We start from the raw sequence: 20,724 nt of genomic DNA, 5'->3' as shown, positions 1-20,724 counted from the left end.
ATTAAACCTGCAATGTGAGTCATTCTCTTTTTATCAAATTACTTTGCAAAACCCTAAATGTTTTCCAGTTATATTTTGCAGTGATTAAGTCTTTGCTGATCTTTAGTTACTGGCAGTATGTGGGGGCTTTGTGCACATTACTACTAACGATTTATCACTGTTAGGTGGGCGAGCCTAATTAGTGATATGTCCACAGTCATAGATTCGGTCGAGTGACAGCTCAAACCAGTTAATTATATTAATTATATGATAGGGGCAAATATAAAAACCCTTAATGTTGTAAATTTATAACAATGTGTCTTTCGTGCAAATTGAATGACTCGCCAGTATTTCCCCGCTGACAAAACCTTTTTAAAACATGTTTCAGGTGATCTGTTGTGATCAAGGAAAAAGTGCTATGTAGCATTACAAGCTTGATGAAGTGGTTCAATAAAATAAATAAACTTGTTTTGTAAAACCATGGATTTCCTCGTGAAATTTCCTTTATTGTAAATTACGGGGTTCATCCCAAATTGTGAAATAAAATAACTGGGCATTTTTAGTTTAAAAGATCTTGTCAATTATTTCCGCTGCCAAATTAAATAATCAAATACCACGGGTTTCTGTCCTGCGGCTCCTGGACCGGGTCACACCGGGCCAGGGGCCGTGACAATCACCATCTTTTAACTTCGATTGTAAATGAGATGGTAAAGGAGAATTTTGAATATCCAGGTCTGATGAATCAAACTCAGCTAGTAAATCTTTGGCAAACTTTCTTTGTGACAAGATAATCCCATTCGAGTGAGCATGAACCTCTATGCGAAGAAAATAATTCAAAGACCCAAAATCTTTTATTTGAAAAGCATCATGCAAAAAAGCTTTAAGAGCAGTTCTCTCCTCAGGATTATTCCCCTTTACCAAGATATTGTCCACATATAATGTTGCATGAACCGTAGACGATCCCATTAACTTGGTAAATAAAGAATAATCATTGGCAGACTGCATATAACCTTTTGATTTTAAGACAGTTGAAAGTTTGGCATACACTACTAGAAAATTGGGCAATTGTGACCAAAATTTGCCACCGAAAAAAATGATAGCAAATGTAGCCACCGATTTGCCACGGAAATGAAAATAAGTATATTTACCATGATATGGTAGCAAAGTGGTTGCAATTTTTGTCACCTTTTTATTTTCGGTGGCAATTTGTGGGAAAAATACATAAAAACTTGAAAAATGAAAATGTATTTATTAATTGCGACCATGTTATCGGTGACAAGATGAAAATTCAAATAGGCGGATTATTTTTTTAGTGAATGCATCTGCACGCTTCAAAAGTTAATTAGGGTTCCAACCAAATTTTAATCCTTGCTTCTCACCCACTCCCCTATGTCTCACCAAATTCTCGTAATTAGGGTTCCTAATCTCCATGGAAATCCACTCGTAGGATACAAATCCTCCACTCTTTCTTGATTTCCGCACTTCATTTAACTGTATTGTCAACTAAAATCACTTTGATTTCACCGTTCCGCACTTGATTTAACTGTATTGTCAACTAAAATCACTTTGATTTCACCGATTTCGAGCGCCCCTGATAGGTGGAGATTGGTGAAGGCTCATGGTAAGGTCGTGCTTCCGACTGATGATGACATGGGGAACAGTGAAGTCGGGCATAATGCTCTTGGTGCCGGACGAATTGAAAACTGTAATAGCGACTTCTTCCTCTGTGGCATCGCCAGTAAATAGGTTGAATTGGTGACTTCGTTTGGCATCGCATCTCTTCTCTGGTATGCTTACATCAATTACTTGAAACGAGTTGGATGATTAGATGATTAATTGTTTGATATTATTTGGCTGTTTGTGTTAATTTATTAATTTGAAAAACGTTGACAGTGTGTTTGATTTATGATTATTTAATTAGGAAAATACCCTTGAGTTTTACAAGCTTTCATATCGATTGTTTAATTCAGTTTACAATTAGATGTATTTTACTTGGGCTACTGTAAGGAAAATACTTGGTAAAGTTATTATCCCTAAACACATATGATAGGTTTATTCATACATGAGCTAATTGGCATTCGTTGCTGACTGTCAGATGAGTACCAGCACCGAGCACCCAACGTTGTTTCTAGTGGATAATGTGTAATCAATTTGTGCCCTGGACATCCACATGGATGAATGGGGTGTGGATGTAATTCCATTATTTATACATCATTCATTTCACTTTATTTTGTAAAAGATTTTTGAATGGTTACAGGTAAACCATTCAAAATATCAAATTAATGCCTTGGTTTGTTGCAGTTCTATACACCAACTATTGGAAAAAAGAAGATAAATCATGGAAGTCAGTTCTTCTCGATAACAGTTTTTATCTTTTCTTCATGCTCACTATTTTTCTCAATAACTTAAAAAAAAACATTTTTTTAACCAACCCGACCCGACCCTAAACCCGTTCTGACCCGAACCAAAATAACCCTTTTTTAATTAACCCATTTTGACCCGAACCCATTTTGACCCATGACCCGACCCGATCCTTGGCGCCAGGTGGTCAGCACCTTGGCGCCATGCTTAGGGTACCTAATGAAAGGGGGAGGGGGGTCCTGTGCCACCGGCTTGTTGTGGTGGAGTTAAAGGACTCAATAATGCTGCAAAGTCGACTCCTGACCGTCAGGCTGCCTGCGGATGCTTAAAGAGTGTGTATGCGTCCAACTCGGGCGTTAATCTCAGCTTTGCAAGCAGCCTCCCGGGGAAGTGCGGTGTCAACATCCCTTATAAGATTAGCCCTAGCACCGACTGCTCCACGTATGTTTGAACTTTTAACTTCAAATTTACACTTCGGTTTAATTCTTGAATTTTGAATTTGTTTTTAAAGTTTAACTCATTTTTGCAGTGTTCATTAAGGCTGGAACTTATGCATGAAGGGAATATTAGAAGCATATGGTGTATTTGGCTATAAGCCTATAAATAATGCTCTTGTTATCTCTCACAGTGTCTTTGGCTGTAAAGGGCAAAACTTTATTAATGCTCTTGTTAAAAACATTTTTTAAACCAACCTAACCCGACCCTAAACCCGTTCTGGCCCAAACCCGTTTCGACCCGAACCCAAATAACCCTTTTTTTAATTAACCCATTTTGACCCGAACCCATTTCGACCCGAACCCGTTTTGACCCATGACCCGACCCGACCCGTTTGCCAGGTCTAATTTTGCCATGAGTTTTCGTTTCAAACTAACCAAATTGTGTATCTTGTATCCTTTGATAACTGGGGCTCAATAAAGGTTTCTTCCATGCCTTCAACAATGTGTCGGTGATGACATGGTTATGGTTAAGGTCAATTCTCTTAAAGCATGGATTAGCACTACTATTATCTTTCAGTCTTGAAACTAGGGACGGCAAAACGGACCTGTTAGGTGGGTTAGATAACAAGTCAAAATGGGTAGATTTTTATGTCGCCAGAGGATAAAGAGTGGCTCGAGAAGGATATTGAAGATTGTGTTCGTTTCTCTCCGGGCAGACGTCAAATTCCGTTTTATGAGAATGAAGAGTGGGTCAGGCAATTCGGAGAGAAACTGTAAGTTGAAATGCAAAGCGAATTGTATCAACAACATTTTTGTTACAAACTACATTTTCATGGTTATTGATGATACGGAGAAAGGTCGATACCGTTATGCGGGTCAGTGGAAACATGGCAGAATGCATGGTTGCGGTGTTTTTGAACTCAATGAACGAACCTATTATGTAAGTCCTACGGGCTGTTTTTTTCTTTCGTATATTCCAGTAATATAGTAAATTGTGGCAGTTCATATCTGTGGTTTAAATGAATGGTAACCTTTTACTGCTTGTTGTGCAGGGACGATTTTACTTTGGATACATATACACTTAATAAATGTGGTCAAAACATTGTTTTTCTGGTACAGTGGTCCGAGAAGAGCGGGGTCCATATAGTGATCCGCAGCATCCCTACTTGTATGAAGGAGAAGATATGTGGATGGCCCCAGGCTTCATCAATCAGTTTTTTGAAGTAAGTTTCTCTTGCATCGTTTAGTTGTTAACTTTTTAATCAAAGTTTGCAATAAAGTCATAGTTCTTGCAAAAAGAGAAGTATTGTACTTTGACACATCTCGGAAATATAATCATCGTTTATTCATAAGCATAAATCTTGTAACAAATAGTTTTAAAAAGGTATTAATTATTTATATGTTTAACATCAGGTCCCAGATTACCGGAAAGCTTATATGGAAGACGTGGATGAAGAACAACAAATGTGGATAAACTCGTTTTATAAGGCCCCATTAAGGTTACATATGCCAGCTGAGCTCGTAGTACACATTAGATGATTTGAACATGTAATGCATTCAACGCGCTCCACTGTATAATTTAATCTGATGAGTAGAGACATCCGCCGCAACGCGCGGGCATTCCTACTAGTATCAATAATATAAACCACATTTAATAAGAAACTTTGAATAAAGATTTTATGTTCTCTTATTACAGGTCATGTAAAAGCTCTTCAAGCGTTACATGGAACCAGTTGGCACGAGTGTTTTCTTGGTCTTTGGATGGCCGTTCTTCGGCTTGTTCAAAGGATTCGGATTTCTATCAAATTTAGTCTTTTTTTGTGTATCAAAACAACCTGCAAATTTGGATGTTTAATCGTCTTGTTTGTTTTCAGGAAAGAGATCCCATTGAAGGTCCTATGCCGCGTTTGGATACTCGTTTATGCATGTTATTGTCTATCACAACTTTAGTGGTTTCTGATTTAATCGAGGACGAAGAAAGTTTGTCACAAAACAATATTAACTGCCAAACAACACAAACTTGCAAAGAAAACCGCCGTATGGAGTTGGTGTCAAGTTTACAAAGTTTGGATGACTATCAGACCTTGCTGACTCCTCCTCAGGCGGTTATTGCCGCCGCCAATCAGGCTGCTGCAAGAGCAATGATGATCATATCCGGCATTAATGTCGGTAGCAGCGCATACTTTGACCTGGTCAACACGAAAGATATTGTAGCTGGAAACTTGCACCATTTGATAGTCGAGGCTTATATCGCAAGAAATCTGTTGGATACATCAGCGTATTACTGGCCAGGCTACATAACCGGTTGTATTAACCAAATCCCGCATGGCATGCCAGCTCAGGTTGAACCCGCCAAACCGTTTAGCTAAACGGGTCAAGGTTATAGCCGAAAGCCTGTCTGAGGTTTGAGAGAGTGTTCAAATGAAAAGATAAGGTGGATAAAGATACTATACTCGATAGGATGTCACAAATTGAAGCTATGTTAACAAGTACGATTCGAAGATAGGCTACAAACACTTGGTTTTAAATGTTTCGATGTTTATCATATTAGGATAATTTTAGTTATCTGATGTTTTAGCTGGTATTTCTATTAGAATGTTTTATATGCTTTTGATACAGAGATGTTTTATATAATTTTGGGTTTTCGTGATCTTATTAGGCTTTAATATAATTTTGTAATTTTATTGATATGTAATTTTTATGAAAAAAGCAGGGAAAAATGGAAAATCAATCTGAATCAAAAACCAATATTCAAGCAATCACAAAATGGTAGCAAATAATGGTAGCAAATAATGGTAGCAAATAATTCAACAAGTTCGTTAAATGCTACCGATTTTCAATGAAAATGGTGGTTAAATGGTGGCAAATGGTTGGTGGCTAAATGGTGGCAATATTAAACGGTGGCAATAAAGTGGCAAAAAATTCGTCACAACTCGGTAGCAAACAAGGCCGACCGTAGCAAGCAAGAAGCGGTGGCAAATAATTTTGACCAATTTTGTGGTGGCAAAAATAAGGTGGCAAAATATAAAAATGGTCGCTATTAGGGCAATTGACACGGGTGTTTTTGTCACCACATTTTCGGTGGCAAAATGGTGACAACAGTGAAATTGCTACTGTTTTGTGACCAAAAGTTTCATGACAAAAACCCTCTTTTCTAGTAGTGATACCATTGCCTTGATGTTTGTTTTAAGCCATAGAGTGATTTTTGAAGTTTAAGAACATGATTAGATGGTAAAGTCATACCAGGAGGAGGAGACATATAAATGTCTTCATCTAAATCCCCATGGAGAAACGCATTGTTCACGTCAAGCTGAAACATGGCCATTTCAGTTTTGTTGCAATAGCAATGAGAGATCTAATAGTAGTCATCTTAACTATCTTAACTACTGGAGAGAAAGTTTCACTATAATCAATGCCATGTTTTTAAGTGTCCCCCCTGACAACCAAACGGGCCTTGCATCTTTCAACGGTCCCATTAGCATGATACTTTATTTTATAAACCCACTTACACTTAATGGGTTTCTTTCCAGGAGGAAGATCAACTATAGACCAAGTGTTATTGTTTTGAAGAGCAGTAAACTCTTTGTCCATTGCTTCCTGCCAAGATGGAAATTGTGCAGCCTGTTTATATGAAGTAGGCTCGTGCAAAATATCAAGATGATGATCAATAAGCTGACTGGATTTAGAAAGATCAACATAATTGGCAGAAGCAGTGGGCAGACATTCATTAGTGATGGTATGATAGCAATGAACATGTGAATCTTAAGTATGAACATGACTACATACATAATCATGTAAATATGATGGAGGATTAGAGGATCTTGTGGACCTTCTAACAGGAGGAGGAGGATTAGAAGGCGGATTAGGAGAAGGAGAATATGATGGAAGAGAATTGAAGAAGATGAATCATCAAAGAAAGAGTTGAAATGTTCAATTAGAAGAGGAGGAAAGATTGAAGAATTGTTAGGATTGTGCAAAGAAGGAAACAAGTGTTCAAAAAATACCACATCTCTTGAAACAAATGTAGTATCGGTGTCTAGGTTATACAACTTGTAACCTTTATTTGCAATGGGATAGCCGATGAATAAACAAGGTGTAGCTCGAGGTTGAAACTTGTCTCTTCCTTGTTTAATGGTTGAAGAATAACACAAACATCTAAAAGCTTTAAGATGTGAGTATGAAGCAGGCTTTTGTGTTAGAACTTCAAAAGGAGTTTTGTTATCGAATAAAGGTGTAGGATAAAGATTGATTAAATGAGTAGCCGTTAAAACAAAATCTCCACAGAATTTTAAAGGAAGATTAGATTGAAACAATAAAGCCCTTGAGGTTTCCAAAAGGTGTTTATGTTTTCTCTCAACCACCCCGTTCTATTGGTGAGCATGAGGGCAAATGGTTTGATGAACAATGCCTTTAGACCTGAGATAAGTAGCATGTTCTATACTACTGCCCAATTCAAATGCATTATCTGATCTTATGCATTTTACTTTGATAGTAAACTGTCTTTCAACCATTTCAATAAAAGCTTGCAAAACAACAAAAGCGTTGCCTTTAGTTGCGAGTAAATGGGTCCAAGTGGTTCGACTAAAATCATCCACGATTGTCAAAAAGTATTTGCAGCCGTTATAAGTGGATGTTTTATATGGTCCCCAAACATCAACATGCAATAAATCAAAAATAGCCTTAGTGGAACGTGTGCTAGTGGGAAAAGGCAAGCAATGTTGCCTAGCTTTAGGATAGATTGAACAATGATCAAGAACAGGCAAATTTTTATTAGAAATGACATCTAATTGTTTCATTTTATAGGTTGGCAAATGTCCAAGCCTATGATGCCATATAGTACTTGAAATAGTAGAATTACAAGTAGAAGTGGTAAACAAAGAAGTGTTGAAATAATGAAAAGAAGGAGTGTTTGCTTTGAAAATGTAGAGCCCATCTAGGAGATCACCAAGAACCAGGGGTCTCTTCATTGATGGGGCCTGCAACAAATAACTTTTATTAGGAAAGTATACAATGCCTTGATTATCATCACACAATTTAGAAACAGAAAGCAGATTATGCTTGAATTCAGGAACAAAAAGAACATTATGAAGAATCAGATCAGAATGAAGTATAACAGTCCACCCTGATGAACTGTTATAACATGGCCATTAGGAAGACCAATCAAAAACGGAGTTGAAATGTAGTGAAGATTGGAAAATAGATTTGGATCATTAAACATGTGATTACTGGCTCCAGTGTCAATGATCCATTTTGTGTGAACATTAGTGGAATTACAGGCTATAATACCTGCAAAATTAGTAGCATGAATCGAAGAAGTAGGCTGTGATTGAGTTTCTTTTGCAAAATTGTGATGCTGCAACAATTTTATCAACTCATTGTATTGTGTAACTGAGATAAATGATGAACCATTTGAAGATTCAGGAGAAGTGCTATTAACAAAAGGATTTGTTGACTGTTGAAAAGGCAAGTCAGATTCAAGTTCCACATTGTTAGCAGTTCAACGTTTTGACTTTGTGAACTTGAAGTCTTTGGGAAAACCAATGATTCTGCAACATTTACTGACATTATGTCCAGATTTCTTGCAATGAGAACAAACTTGCACCTTCTTATTATCAGAATTCCCAAAAGAAAGCTGGGTATTAACATTCATAGATGCAGATTCAGAAGGAAAAAGGAGATAAAGAATGAATCTCCCTTTGTTTCTCATCTTGAACAACAAGAGCATAAGCTTGATTGATAGTAGGTAACGGTTTCATCATAAGAATATTACCTCTGACCGTATCATAATAGGGGTTTAAACCCATCAAGAACTGCCTAAGACGCTGATCTTCATCTCTCTTAGCCAGAAGATTAGCAGTACCACAGGTGCATATTGGAATGGTGTTAATTGACATTAACTCATCCCAAACAGTCTTGAGTCTCGTAAAATAAGAAGCAATATCAGAATTACCTTGAACAAGATCAGTTAAACTCTTTTGCAATTGATAATACTTGGCACCATTGTCTTGACCATATCGATCGTTGAGTTCAAGCCATAATTGTCGAGCAGACGCAACATAAAGAACACTTCCACTGATTTCTCGAGATAATGTGTTTATGATCCAAGAAACCACTATGTCATTACACCGATTCCAGAGAGAAAGTTGAGAAGAATCAGTAGGAGAAGCAAATTCACCATTGACAAACAACAATTTGTTCTTCGCAGATAGGGCAATCGTCATGGCACGTTTCCACGCACCAAATCCCGAGCCATCAAACGGTTTGGAAACAAGAAGCATACCAGGATGATCAGAAGGATGTAAGAACAAAGGATTGGAAGAATCAATCGCACTAGAAGACGGAATCGATTCAGGCATGATGAAAAACAGAGCAAAAAGAACGAAAATGAACGTAGAAACTGAAGAAATCACGAAGAAATTGATCGCGGAAACGAAAAAAAAAAGAATCGAATCAGGATGAGACCATGTAAATTGAGAAAATGAAAAGCTTGAATTGAATTATCCCAAGCCCTAATTATATACAGACAAACACTAAATGACTAACCGTTCTCTAACTTCCTAACTAACAATAAACAGAATAATTAGAGGGTAAAATAGTAATTTGACTTTATTAAGTCAACAATTACCCAATGGCTATTTAACGGCTTTGTGATCGTTATAGTACATTAACTTTTTTCATCGAAAACGTTAGCATACATATGTATTAAAGGTGTTGGTTAAATCAAAACACACAAAAAGCGCAAAAATAATAAACGCTCCCAAAGCGCTATGGAATAGCAGGCATTCATCCGTCAATAGGGTTGAACCCGGTTTGATAACCTAACCCGATCCCAACCCAACCCGAATGGGTTTCATAGGGTTCGATTCTCTTGCCTCATAACCCGGTTAGAACCCAACCGGGCTTGAGTGCCAACCCGGTTTGAATAGTTTCATCCTAACCCCAACCCGTTTGAAACCAGTTCGGATTGAAACCCTAACCCGATTTGTGCACCTCTAGTCTGCATTGTTTATTTTGATAATAAGTTGACCAACTATCCTTTTGTCTTAGTTTTTCAATTTTAAATCCATCTGAACGTGAATGACCAACTATACTTTTGTCGTTAATTTTCCAATTTTAAATTCAGCTAACGAACGTGAATATATATGAGATCAAGCCAGACGAGTAATTGAAACTTTTTTTTTTCAACTAAATTAAAAGATAAGGTCACTAATGCATCCTGAACAAATGAGGGGTAGTGTTTACCTAGGCTGGAGGGTGTGGGGGCGCCACCCCCGCCAACTCAGCAACTATAGCGCCCCAGGGCGCCATACGACCACACCGTCCGAGTTAAAGTGGGGCGCTATACGAGGGGCTCCATCATGGTAAAGATTGATAAGGAGCGCTATAGAGGGACCCACTTGATTTAAACCAATGATTTTTTTTAATTTTGTTTAATAAGGGGCTTCATCCACACCATGCGAATTAAAGGGGGCTCCATAGCTGAGGTGGATCCTAGGTGACACTGGCGTGGCCTGATAAAGCCCTTAAAGCCCCTAGAGGACTCCAACCACACCCTCCAGCCTTAGAACATATTGAACATTATCCTGCTTCTTCCTGACATTATTCTGCATGTAAAATGGATGTAAGCCAACCAATCACGACTTTATCTTGGATTATATTTCTAAATTCCACCAGCTAGCAATCTTAAATTCCTTGTATTGTGGCTACAAAAGGCCAACGATTATACTTTGTGATCATAAGTTCTTTTTCAAAAAAGAACTCGTACCCAATGGTTAACTTATCATCCTTCTCTTCTATTCATTTCCTCTTTTATTCTCTTGTTATATCTCTCTCTTCCACTGTCATATGTGGTGGAATTGAGACAGATCATGAGGCTTTGCTGAAGATTAAGTCGTTGATCACTCGAGATCCATATGGAGCTCTAACCTCATGGAACGATTCTCTTCATTTATGTGACTGGAGTCATGTTTATTGTGGGAAGCGGCATAGAAGAGTGACTTATATAAACTTGTCATCGCAAGGTCTAGAAGGCTCACTGTATCCTCATGTGGGGAACCTGAGCTTCCTCCGGACGCTTTCTCTTGGTAACAACAGCTTTCAAGGAGCCATCCCTCAAGAAGTTGGTCATCTTTATAGGCTACGTCAACTTTATTTGTACCAAAACAAATTTAAGAGAGTTTTACGCTAGAGGTTGTAACTTAACCGGAACCATCCCTCATGAAATCGGTCATCTCTCCAGGTTGACGGTCCTCAGTCTTGCAATTAACAAGTTCTGTAGGGTAATTCCAACTAACATATCCGGTTGTTCAAACCTTGAAGAGCTTTATCTTTCCGATAACGAGCTAGTTGGAAGCATACCCAAGGAGATCAGTACCCTCACCAAACTTACCGTTCTTTCACTTTTTAATAATAAGCTTACAGGTGGAATCCCAACCATCTGTTGCTGGAAATCCCTTGGGTGGGACCATTCCGGACACCTTAGGCCTCATGAAAAGTTTAAAAGAAATTTACTTTGGTGGTTGTAATTTATATGGAACCATCCCTAATTCTCTTTATAACCTTTCACTCCTAGTTAATATTAGCTTGTCTAATAATCAATTGACAGGTGGTCTTTATTCGGCCATAGGTGCAATGCTTCCTAATCTTTTTTGGCTTCAATTATGGGGTAACCAACTAAGTGGACCTCTTCCGGCATCCATTTCTAATTGTACGAGTTCAAAACTTCTTGAACTCAATAAAAACAAGTTTAGTGGACACTTGACAGTTGACTTTTCAAAGCTAACGAAGATGGAAATTATAAACATCGAAGATAACCTCTTTGGAAGCAAAGAAGCAGATGAAATGAAGTTTAATGATTCTTTGAAAAATTGCAGAAGATTAAAGAGCTTAGCATTTGGTAATTGCGGGTTTCAAGGAGTTCTCCCTAGATCAATTGGTAATCTTTCTAATCAACTCTATGAGCTAACATTTTATGGAAATCAGTTACATGGAAACCTCCCTAGTTCAATCGGTAATCTTGTTGGCTTGAATAAGTTGTCATTAGGAGGAAACCAATTCACGGGAAATATCCCTTCAACCATTGGTAAACTTCAAAACTTGCAAGACCTTTATTTGTATGAAAACCAACTTTCAGGGCAAATTCCTGATTCCATAGGGAACTTGTCATCATTGCTAAAACTTTCTTTATCTTCAAACATGTTAGAAGGGGTAATTCCATCAAGTCTAGGAAATTGTCATCATATATTATCCTTGTTCCTTAATGACAATAAACTTAATGGGAAAATACCTGTACAACTTCTTCAACTTTCAAGTCTCTCCATAACATTGGATCTTTCTCAAAATAACCTGTTTGGTTCACTTCCAACTGAGATTGGAAACCTCAACATGTTGACTACTCTGAATTTATTTGATAATAATTTTTCTGGTAACATTCCTAGTAGCCTTGGTGGCTGTAGTAGCCTATTACGGTTGTCCCTCAAAGGCAATTTATTTCAAGGTATGATACCATTATCATTAAATTCCTTGAAAGGATTGGTGGAACTCGATATTTCTCATAACAACTTTTCGGGGCATATTCCTAGATTTTTCGAAAAGTTTAAGTTAGAATATTTGAACCTATCATATAATAATTTTGAGGGTGAAGTTCCAATGTTAGGAGTGTTCGCTAATGAAAGTACATTCTCTGTTTTGGGGAATAGAAGGCTTTGTGGTGGCATTATTGAACTTGGGTTATCCAAATGCAAGGAGACAAGTAAATTTACAAAGAAGCTTCATCTCTATTTAATAGTCACATTGATCGCATCCGCACTTTTCACCGCAACATGTTTAGCATATGCTTGGTGTAAGAAGAAAAGAAAGAGCCATCTTTCACCATCGTCAACAAGCGAACGACACCTAAAAGTTTCATACAGTCAACTTCTAAAGGCTACCAATGGGTTCTCCGAATCCAATTTGATTGGAACTGGTGGTTATAGTTCTGTTTATAAAGGAATCCTTTTTGAAGATAATGACACATTTGTTGCAATCAAAGTTCTACATCTTCATACTCGAGGAGCTCAAAGAAGCTTTATGAGGGAATTTGAAGCATGGCGGAATCTTCGACACAGGAATTTGTTGAAGATTATAACTTCATGTTCAAGTATTGACTTTCAAGGAAATCCATTCAAAGCTTTGGTATATGAGTTCATGCCCAATGGGAGTTTGCATGATTGGTTGCATTCAAGTGGAAATACATCAAGGCTAAACCTTCTTCAAATGATAAAAATTCTTATGGATGTAGCAAATGCACTTGATTATATTCATAATCACTGTCTACCAACCATTATTCATGGTGACCTGAATCCTAGTAACATTCTACTCGATAATGATATGGTGGCTCATGTTGGAGATTTCGGTTTAGCTCGGTTTCTTGGAACTTCATACCAAAACAACTCAACTGGGATTCGCGGTACAATGGGTGACATTGCTCCAGGTATAATAGGCTTTCATATTTACTTACATTATTAACTTTTTTATAATGTAATTGCTTGTAAGTTGCAGAGTATGGTCTCGGGAGTGAGATGACAAGTAATGGGGATATCTACAGTTTTGGAATACTAGTTCTAGAGGCGATGGCCGGGAAACACCCAACTGATGACATCTTTAATGAAGACCTTAGCCTTCATAAATTTGCTTCAATGGCCTTGCTAGACAATGTAATTGATATCATTGATGTTAACATTCTAAACCTGTATCAAGATGATAGAATTGTTCTGCAAAATAATGAAGAAAATGCCAAGAAAATAGAGGAATGTTTGACTCTAACAATTAAGATTGGAGTAGCATGCTCTGTGGATTCCCCAACACAAAGGATGGATGTCAAAAAGGTTGTGCGTGAATTGCAGCGGATTCTCGATACACTTGAAAATATTTGAGGTACGTTGTTCATTATTCAGGTCTAGGAAAGAGATGGTGTCTCATGCATGTCATCTCGGGCTGTCAAGCCGAGCCAAGCCAGGTTAGGCTTGAGCTCAAACTTAAACGAGCCCGCTTAGCTTGACTCATTTATATCATCGAACTAAAAAGTGGAGCTCAAGCTCGACTAGTAAAAAGTTTGAGCCAACTCTAGCCCAATCGAGCCAACTTTAACTCATTTTCATAATTTTTTAAATATTTACAAGGATTGATAATATAATAAAAAATAAACATTATGTATTGTTTTTGTTTTTTTTTCTAATATTTTAAACACAGAATGACATACTAAAAACATTATATGTGTCTTTTTTTTTTATATGTTACCTAATTAATTAAAACTTAAAATGTTAATACTTTAACTACCTCCGTCATATTTTAAATTTTAATACATATAGAATTTTACCAATATATACAAAATATAATAATTCAAGCCGACTCACGGGCTCACGAGCCAAGCCAGCCCTAGCTCAGGCTTGGCTCGGCTAGGTTCGATCTAGCTCGGACTCGGCTCGTTTACAAATCGAACCGAGCCAACTCGTTTACAACCGAGGCGAGTTTTTTCAAGCAAGCCGTGAACTTTTTAACACTCCTAATCAAGTTTCACTTTAACCATTTCTTTGACATTGACTTGATCTTTGATCGTACTTGAATCTAAGTGGCTTATGATGATGCTAAATGTGTTGATACTAGAGTTGATATAGGAAACTTATATATTGTAAGGCCATAGGGTATGATGCTTGGGTTGGGGGAAAACGCCCAAGCCATCACCCCGGGTGGGCTTGGGTTGGGGCGTGGCCCTTGGGGCTTGGCTTTCAAGCCGGGCGTGGGGCGGGCTAGCAAGGTGACATGGCAGGCTCTCAATGGCCAAAGCAATCTAGCCATTTCGCATGCCCCCATGTGTCAACTCATACCCCCAACCCAAGCCCCCAACCCAAGTCCCACCATACCCCATCCAAAGTGGATTTGAGAATTGAGTTTTGAAATTTACACGTATCAACCAAAGCCCCAACCCAAGTCTACCATACCCCACGGTCTAACATCCTAAAAAGCCTCCAAATGACCCCTTAGAATTTAAGACGTTATTTGTATATTTCAGATACTAAAAGCTAAATTGATGATACATAAAATTAATTTGCCACACAACAATATTATTAATAAATATTAGTGGTAATATTTAATATAAAATTAAATTGCAGACAACAATATTACTAATACATTCTTATCCTTAATTCTACGTCTCCACGAGCTCCTGTCATGGACCATGTTCTCAGAGAGGTGCAATCTTTGCAAATCCTTCATAATCCACTCATCCACTCTAACTGGCTCTATCGTCTGCCTCCTCTTCACATGCCCAAATCATCTCAATCTTCTCTCCTTTATCTTATCTGATATACTAGCTACTTCTAACCTCTCCCTAAAAACATCATTTCTTATCCGGTCTAACCTTATGTGTCCACACAATATCATCTGCAAAAAGCAGGCACCACGGAAGAGCCTCCTGAATTAACTTTGTCAACTCATCTAGGATAACTACAAATAGAAAAAGGGCTCAAAGCAGACCCTTGGTGCAGTCCTACTTCCACCGGGAAAAAATCAGTATCCCCTATAGGCGCTCGGACACAAGTCTCAGTCCTAACATACATATACCTAATTAAGTCTATATACTTCCCAGAAACCCCTCTACTGTCCAAACTATCCCAAACCAGTCTACGTGGCACACTGTTATAGGCATTTTCAAGATCAATGAACACCATGTGTAGGTCCCGTTTCTTCTCCCTATACTTCTCCATCAATCTCCTTAGAATATGTATTGCTTCCGTAGTCGATCGCCCTGGCATGAAACCAAATTGGTTTACTGTGACTTGAGTTTCTCTCCTGATTCTTGTCTTAATTATTCTATCCCATAATTTCATAGTGTATCCTAGCAACTTAATCCTTCTGTAATTCCCATAACATTGGGCGTCCCTTTTGTTCTTATACACAAGTACTACTACACTATTCTTCCATTGATATGGCATTTTCCCAGATTTGAAAATAAGATTGAATAAAATAGTTAGCCAATGTACTCCTTCTTCTCCCAAGCATTTCCATACTTCAATCGGTATGTTATCTAGCCCAACTGCCTTAGCCCTTCCCATCTTTCTAAGGGTTGTTCTCACCTCATCCCGTGTGATACGCCGACAACTAAAAACAACTATATTCTCTCTCCTTCTAATTAAATAATATTTTTATACCTTTATTATTACCTTTTCTCTCACCTCCATTCACAACTACTTTCAAAATATAGTAAAAAATTATAGAGAGTGGATAGTGTCCCCTCGAATATACATATACAGATGAAGAATAACATTTTCTCTCTCATCCATTCACAACCATCTACAACCACCTTTTATAATATAAAAATCTCCTTCTCGGAATTGATGGATAGGATGTGAATGCTCTTAAAACACATTTTCATTCTTATCACTCTCGATCATTCACCGCCTTCTCTCATATCTCTCTCTCACCATTTTTGGCCACCACCACCATTCTCCCCCATTTTCAAATATGGAAACCAGGATTCCAAGAGTATATCCATCATTTTTGCATCATTCCCTACAATTTGATATGTGTTTGTTTACCATTCTTACATTTCTATCTTTTATTTTCAATAAACTTATAAAATCATGTCAAAATGTTCAAAATCATGAACATGTAAACTAGTATTCATCTCGCTTTTAAAACAATCATCTTTCACAACAAAACCATTTCTACAAACTTTTAGGTTTCAATTTGATTTTATATAAAGTTAGGGATGAAAATCATGTTTTTAATTAGTATAGGATTTTGGATAATTTCATATGAAACATGCACATTAGAATCAAGTAGGATGCATTATCATCATCAACATATTGTACAATCAAAAATTTCACAAATAGATAATCCTTGTATAACCCTTCAATAAACGTTATGGGGTAGAGGTAAGACTGTCTACATCTTACCCTCCTGAGACTCTAGCTATGCTATTGGTGGGATTTACTGAGTATGATGACGATGATGATTGATATCAATTGTGACACTAATGAAAGGACGTAGTCTGCTAGGTTTGATTATGCGCTCATGACAATTGCATCACCCTACTTCTGTACTTATTTAACATTGTTGTCTAAACTTATGTTGATTACTACAACAACTATTTATTTTAATCCTACGAACTCACCCACTATTTTTCGTTGCTACTTTTTTCGTGTACTTTTCAGGTAACAATAATGAGTGAAGTTTAGCACGACTGAGCTCTAGAAAGTGACTTGAATCGAAACTTATGTGCATTGAATGTTTATTTATCTGTAAGACACTTGTTTTATTTGGGATTATGTTTGGTTTGTTTTGGTTTGAAGACAAGTACTGCTTACCATTTGGTGTCGACCTATATCGCGACATATTTTATTGAGATGTATTTTAGTATTTTCTTTTGTATTGATGTGCCACGATATGTGATTTTTCATAGTTTTTAAATTAGGATGAAAAAAAATTGTGAGCTCTTTGTTTTTTAGAGTAAAACCACTCAGTTAGGGGGAGGGAGTTGTTGCACTTTTCTCAGATTTTTTTTGTTTGCCACATTAGCGTCACATAAACTTTTTCCCTACTTTTCCTGGTTGTCCCAGAATAAATAAATGATGCTATCCTAATTTTCCTCTTAACTCCCCAAAACTAAATTATTTTAAACTAATTTAAATTTTAAAATATTAATATATTTACCGACCAAGGATACATGAACCTGTTCACAATTTTCACACCCCGAGTTTTCCCCGCTTCCAACCCCCCCCCACCCCGTGGCAACTTCTATCAAAAGAACAAATAAACATAACATGAATAAAGAACATGCTAGAGATCGAACTAATGTAAAAAAGAGCCATGGGATGATTTAAAAGACCTCATAGTCTAAACATTATTTCTGCTTACTATATGTTGCATTACCTTCAAAGAGCAGTTGAAGAAACAATCATGTTTGAAAAAAGATGTTTGCAGGCATTTATAGATTAATTAGGACGACAGGCTTAGGCGCTTAGATAACAATTTTACAGATGCATTTATTAGCTTGTTTAAATTTTTTCCCAATTTAAGTTTTAAATGGGTATTAGACCATGATTAATGAGCTTTATAGGAGCATGAAGTGAATTGATAATGCCCTTAACACCACCCCATGGGCTTTTAGTGGCATGAAAAGGGGGGAGAATTTCTAATATAATGCCCAATTAGAAAAACAAAATTGGAAAGTAAAGATGGAATGTGGGCATTAAGAGACATTAACCATTACACATTTTTTAAAGGGGTTATGATTTTGATGTGGCAGAAAATGCCCGTAGGGACATTAACCATTACGGATAGCCTTACAGGCTTTTTTTTTCTTTTACATAATGTTTCAATTATAATATGATTAGTTGTAAGTCACTCTTTACATTTTGTGTTGAACTAGTTCTTGACCCGTCGCGCGTTGCGGCGGCATAAAAAATTAAAGTAACTCGAAGTTATACCGTCTAATATTTGACCCGACTCGTTTCCGAACAAATATTTTTATGTGTTGAAAGTCTTATAATTGTTCTTGTATATATATATATATATATATATAGGGGGCTGCTAGAATGAGAACCACCCCGAGTTGTAAGAACCGCGAGAACTACACCCCACGGAGCGCCGTTCGCCGCGATTTTTTTTACAAGTAGATGTGTGCATTATAAACACGGCCGTAAAAAATCACGGCGAACGGCGCTCCGTGGGGTGTACTTTTTTACACCTCAAGTTTGGTGTTTTTTAATTTTTTTTCTTTTTTCTTTTTTTTTTCACCAAACTTGAGGTGTAAAAAAGTACACCCCACGGAGCGCCGTTCGCCGTGATTTTTTACGGCCGTGTTTATAATGCACACATCTACTTGTAAAAAAAAAATCGCGGCGAACGGCGCTCCGTGGGGTGTAGTTCTCGCGGTTCTTACAACTCGAGGTGGTTCTCATTCTAGCGGCTCCCTATATATATATATATATATATATATATATATATATATATATATATATATATATATATATATATATATATATATATATATATATATATATATATCGGTGTTAGAATTTGGATGCCCTAGCACAACGTACATCACTATCGTTGAGCATAATACCATGCACATTAGTGACATCATCCCCGTCGAGCACACTATATCATCTCTCTTTATATGTTGGAAAACGTACACAACAATCCTATTCTACAAAGGTCGACCTAGAGGGGCCATAGTAACACAATGAACTGGCAGTTTCCTGCCCGACTACGGAAATGTTTATTTTAAAAAAAATATTAACTTTATAAATTCTATTTTCCTAGACACACGACTGCTTAATAAAGTAAATAATTAAAACTTTGTTAAAGTAACTCTAATGCTACATGTATAAAATATAATTTAACTATAAGTGCAAGCAAATTAAATAATTTTTATGTACTTGTTACATTTTAGAAGTGAAGAAATTAAAATGGTAAATTAACAAAGGTGAGTCACATTCACACGCCGGAGAATGTAATAACGGTCACCACTTCTCATTCCGTCACATTCACACGCCGGAGAATGTGAGTCAGCTCCACCATGAAGGAGCGCAAATCATCTCGTGAGAGTGAGTCGGCTCCCGTCGGCGCACCGATTGTCCTCTCGGCTCCACCATGGGTATAGATTTTTTTATACTCTGTTTTGAGTAATACTTGTTCATTTCCGATTTGTCTCATATTCCAAATATTGGATAGATTGATTGTGGTTATCCTATCCCAAATTGAGTAGAAATTATTCATTTTGTTTAATAGTTGTTATAGCATTCCAAGATCTGGATTGATGGATCGTCTTTATCCTATTCCAAATTAGGAATTAGGATAAAATTTGTTGTTAAGTGGATATTGAAATTTAAAGCTTTATGTTTCAGTTGATGATTCTGAAAATCAGCTAAAATCATGTTTCCAAAGGCTCATTTATGCACTTATACTCGTTAATAATCCAGATTCACGCATAATATCGGATCAAATCGTGTTATAAATGGAAAATTGTATATTTTCAATATTAAATCAAAACTGAATCAAAGAATGCAATTTAGGTTTGATTTCTGTCAAGTTTGTTATATCCTCCAATCCACTCAATTCATACCGAAAACTCACCGAAAGTTGTTCCTGGTTGCCGAAATTGCAGAACTTTGCCGGATTTCTTCTGTTTCTTCTTTTACTCGCAACCGATACGTGTTATTGGTATCAAATGATTCGGTTTTTAATATAGATAAAAAACCCCAACTTATTTTACACTATACAACTTGGATTTGGGGATTAAAGGGCTAGGGTTTCGAGTTGGGTATTGAATAAGGAAGGTGAATGATGGTGGTGAAGGAAGGTTGTTAATGTTAATTGGGGGATTATATATTATTTTTCTTTTTGAGTCCCTGTGTTTTATAGGGGTAATTTGGTCATTTAACAACAAAATTCTAACTGGGTTAGAAATTTGGACTCAAATGGTTAAAGAAAATGTTTATGGGGACTCAGGTCGTTAAACTTTTTGCTTTTGGACTCAACTAGTTAAAACCCATAAAACACAGGGACTCAAAAAGTAATTTACCCCAATATATATATACTGGTAGGGTTCACGCGAGAACCACCTTTATTGCGAGAACCGCCTTTATTGCGAGAACCGCGAGAATCAATGTGAACACAACAAAATAAACACAATACACCACCAAAAACAAAAAAAAAACCTACCCCCCCCCATATGCTAAAACTAAACCCCAAAAAACCTAAAAAAGAATCTTTAAAAATCTAAAAAAACACACAAAAAAAATTTAATTTTTTTAATTTTTTATTTAAATCGCTGCTTTTAGTAGCCCAAAAAAAAATTTAAAATTTTTTTATTAAGGAAAAGTAGCGAATTTTCCATAAATATATATAAAAAAAGTTTTGTGTGTTTTTTAGATTTTTTAGGTATTTTTGGTTGTGTTCACAT

At 36.9% G+C, this 20,724-nt stretch overlaps 2 protein-coding genes and 2 long non-coding RNA genes across 10 annotated transcripts; 2 read left to right on the top strand and 2 right to left on the bottom strand.

The window, feature by feature from the left end:
- Positions 1 to 1,351: 1,351 nt before the first annotated feature.
- LOC110886687 lies at positions 1,352 to 5,432 on the top strand. Of its 7 annotated transcripts, none has more exons than XR_004891553.1 (5): positions 1,352 to 2,781; positions 2,870 to 3,717; positions 3,830 to 4,000; positions 4,191 to 4,325; positions 4,652 to 5,432. It is a non-coding gene; the product is annotated as an uncharacterized LOC110886687 (long non-coding RNA). The 7 variants fall into 7 exon arrangements; XR_002562914.2 differs by having other exon boundaries at positions 4,474 to 5,432; XR_002562915.2 differs by having other exon boundaries at positions 1,353 to 2,781; positions 4,191 to 4,276.
- A 3,005-nt stretch (positions 5,433 to 8,437) lies between these two features.
- Positions 8,438 to 9,133, bottom strand: LOC110883393. Its single transcript, XM_022131159.1, has one exon. It carries the CDS (start codon positions 9,131 to 9,133, stop codon positions 8,438 to 8,440), a length of 696 nt encoding a protein of 231 aa, XP_021986851.1.
- A 1,412-nt stretch (positions 9,134 to 10,545) lies between these two features.
- On the top strand, positions 10,546 to 17,452 carry LOC110883395 (probable LRR receptor-like serine/threonine-protein kinase At3g47570). The gene is made up of 3 exons (XM_022131161.2): positions 10,546 to 10,900; positions 11,383 to 13,691; positions 16,970 to 17,452. Exons 1-2 carry the CDS (start codon positions 10,546 to 10,548, stop codon positions 13,281 to 13,283), a joined length of 2,256 nt encoding a protein of 751 aa, XP_021986853.1. The 3' UTR covers positions 13,284 to 13,691; positions 16,970 to 17,452.
- Positions 17,453 to 19,145: 1,693 nt separating this feature from the next.
- LOC118491386 lies at positions 19,146 to 20,175 on the bottom strand. The gene is made up of 2 exons (XR_004891549.1): positions 19,896 to 20,175; positions 19,146 to 19,509 (listed from the first exon to the last, which is right to left on the bottom strand). It is a non-coding gene; the product is annotated as an uncharacterized LOC118491386 (long non-coding RNA).
- Between the last annotated feature and the right edge of the window lie 549 nt (positions 20,176 to 20,724).

Source organism: Helianthus annuus, chromosome 4 (genome assembly GCF_002127325.2).
Source record: "Helianthus annuus cultivar XRQ/B chromosome 4, HanXRQr2.0-SUNRISE, whole genome shotgun sequence".
NCBI lineage: Eukaryota > Viridiplantae > Streptophyta > Magnoliopsida > Asterales > Asteraceae > Helianthus > Helianthus annuus.
The sequence above is the reverse complement of the archived record's forward strand: the minus strand, read 5'-3'. Positions and strand labels throughout refer to the sequence as shown.

Excerpts from the sequence above, each read along its gene's own strand:
- LOC110883393 (XM_022131159.1), bottom strand. The coding sequence starts at position 9,133 with ATGCCTGAATCGATTCCGTCTTCTAGTGCGATTGATTCTTCCAATCCT.
- LOC110883395 (XM_022131161.2), top strand. The coding sequence starts at position 10,546 with ATGGTTAACTTATCATCCTTCTCTTCTATTCATTTCCTCTTTTATTCT. Across the intron at positions 10,901-11,382 it reads AGCCATCCCTCAAGAAGTTG|GTGGTCTTTATTCGGCCATA; the intron begins GTCATCTTTATA and ends ATCAATTGACAG.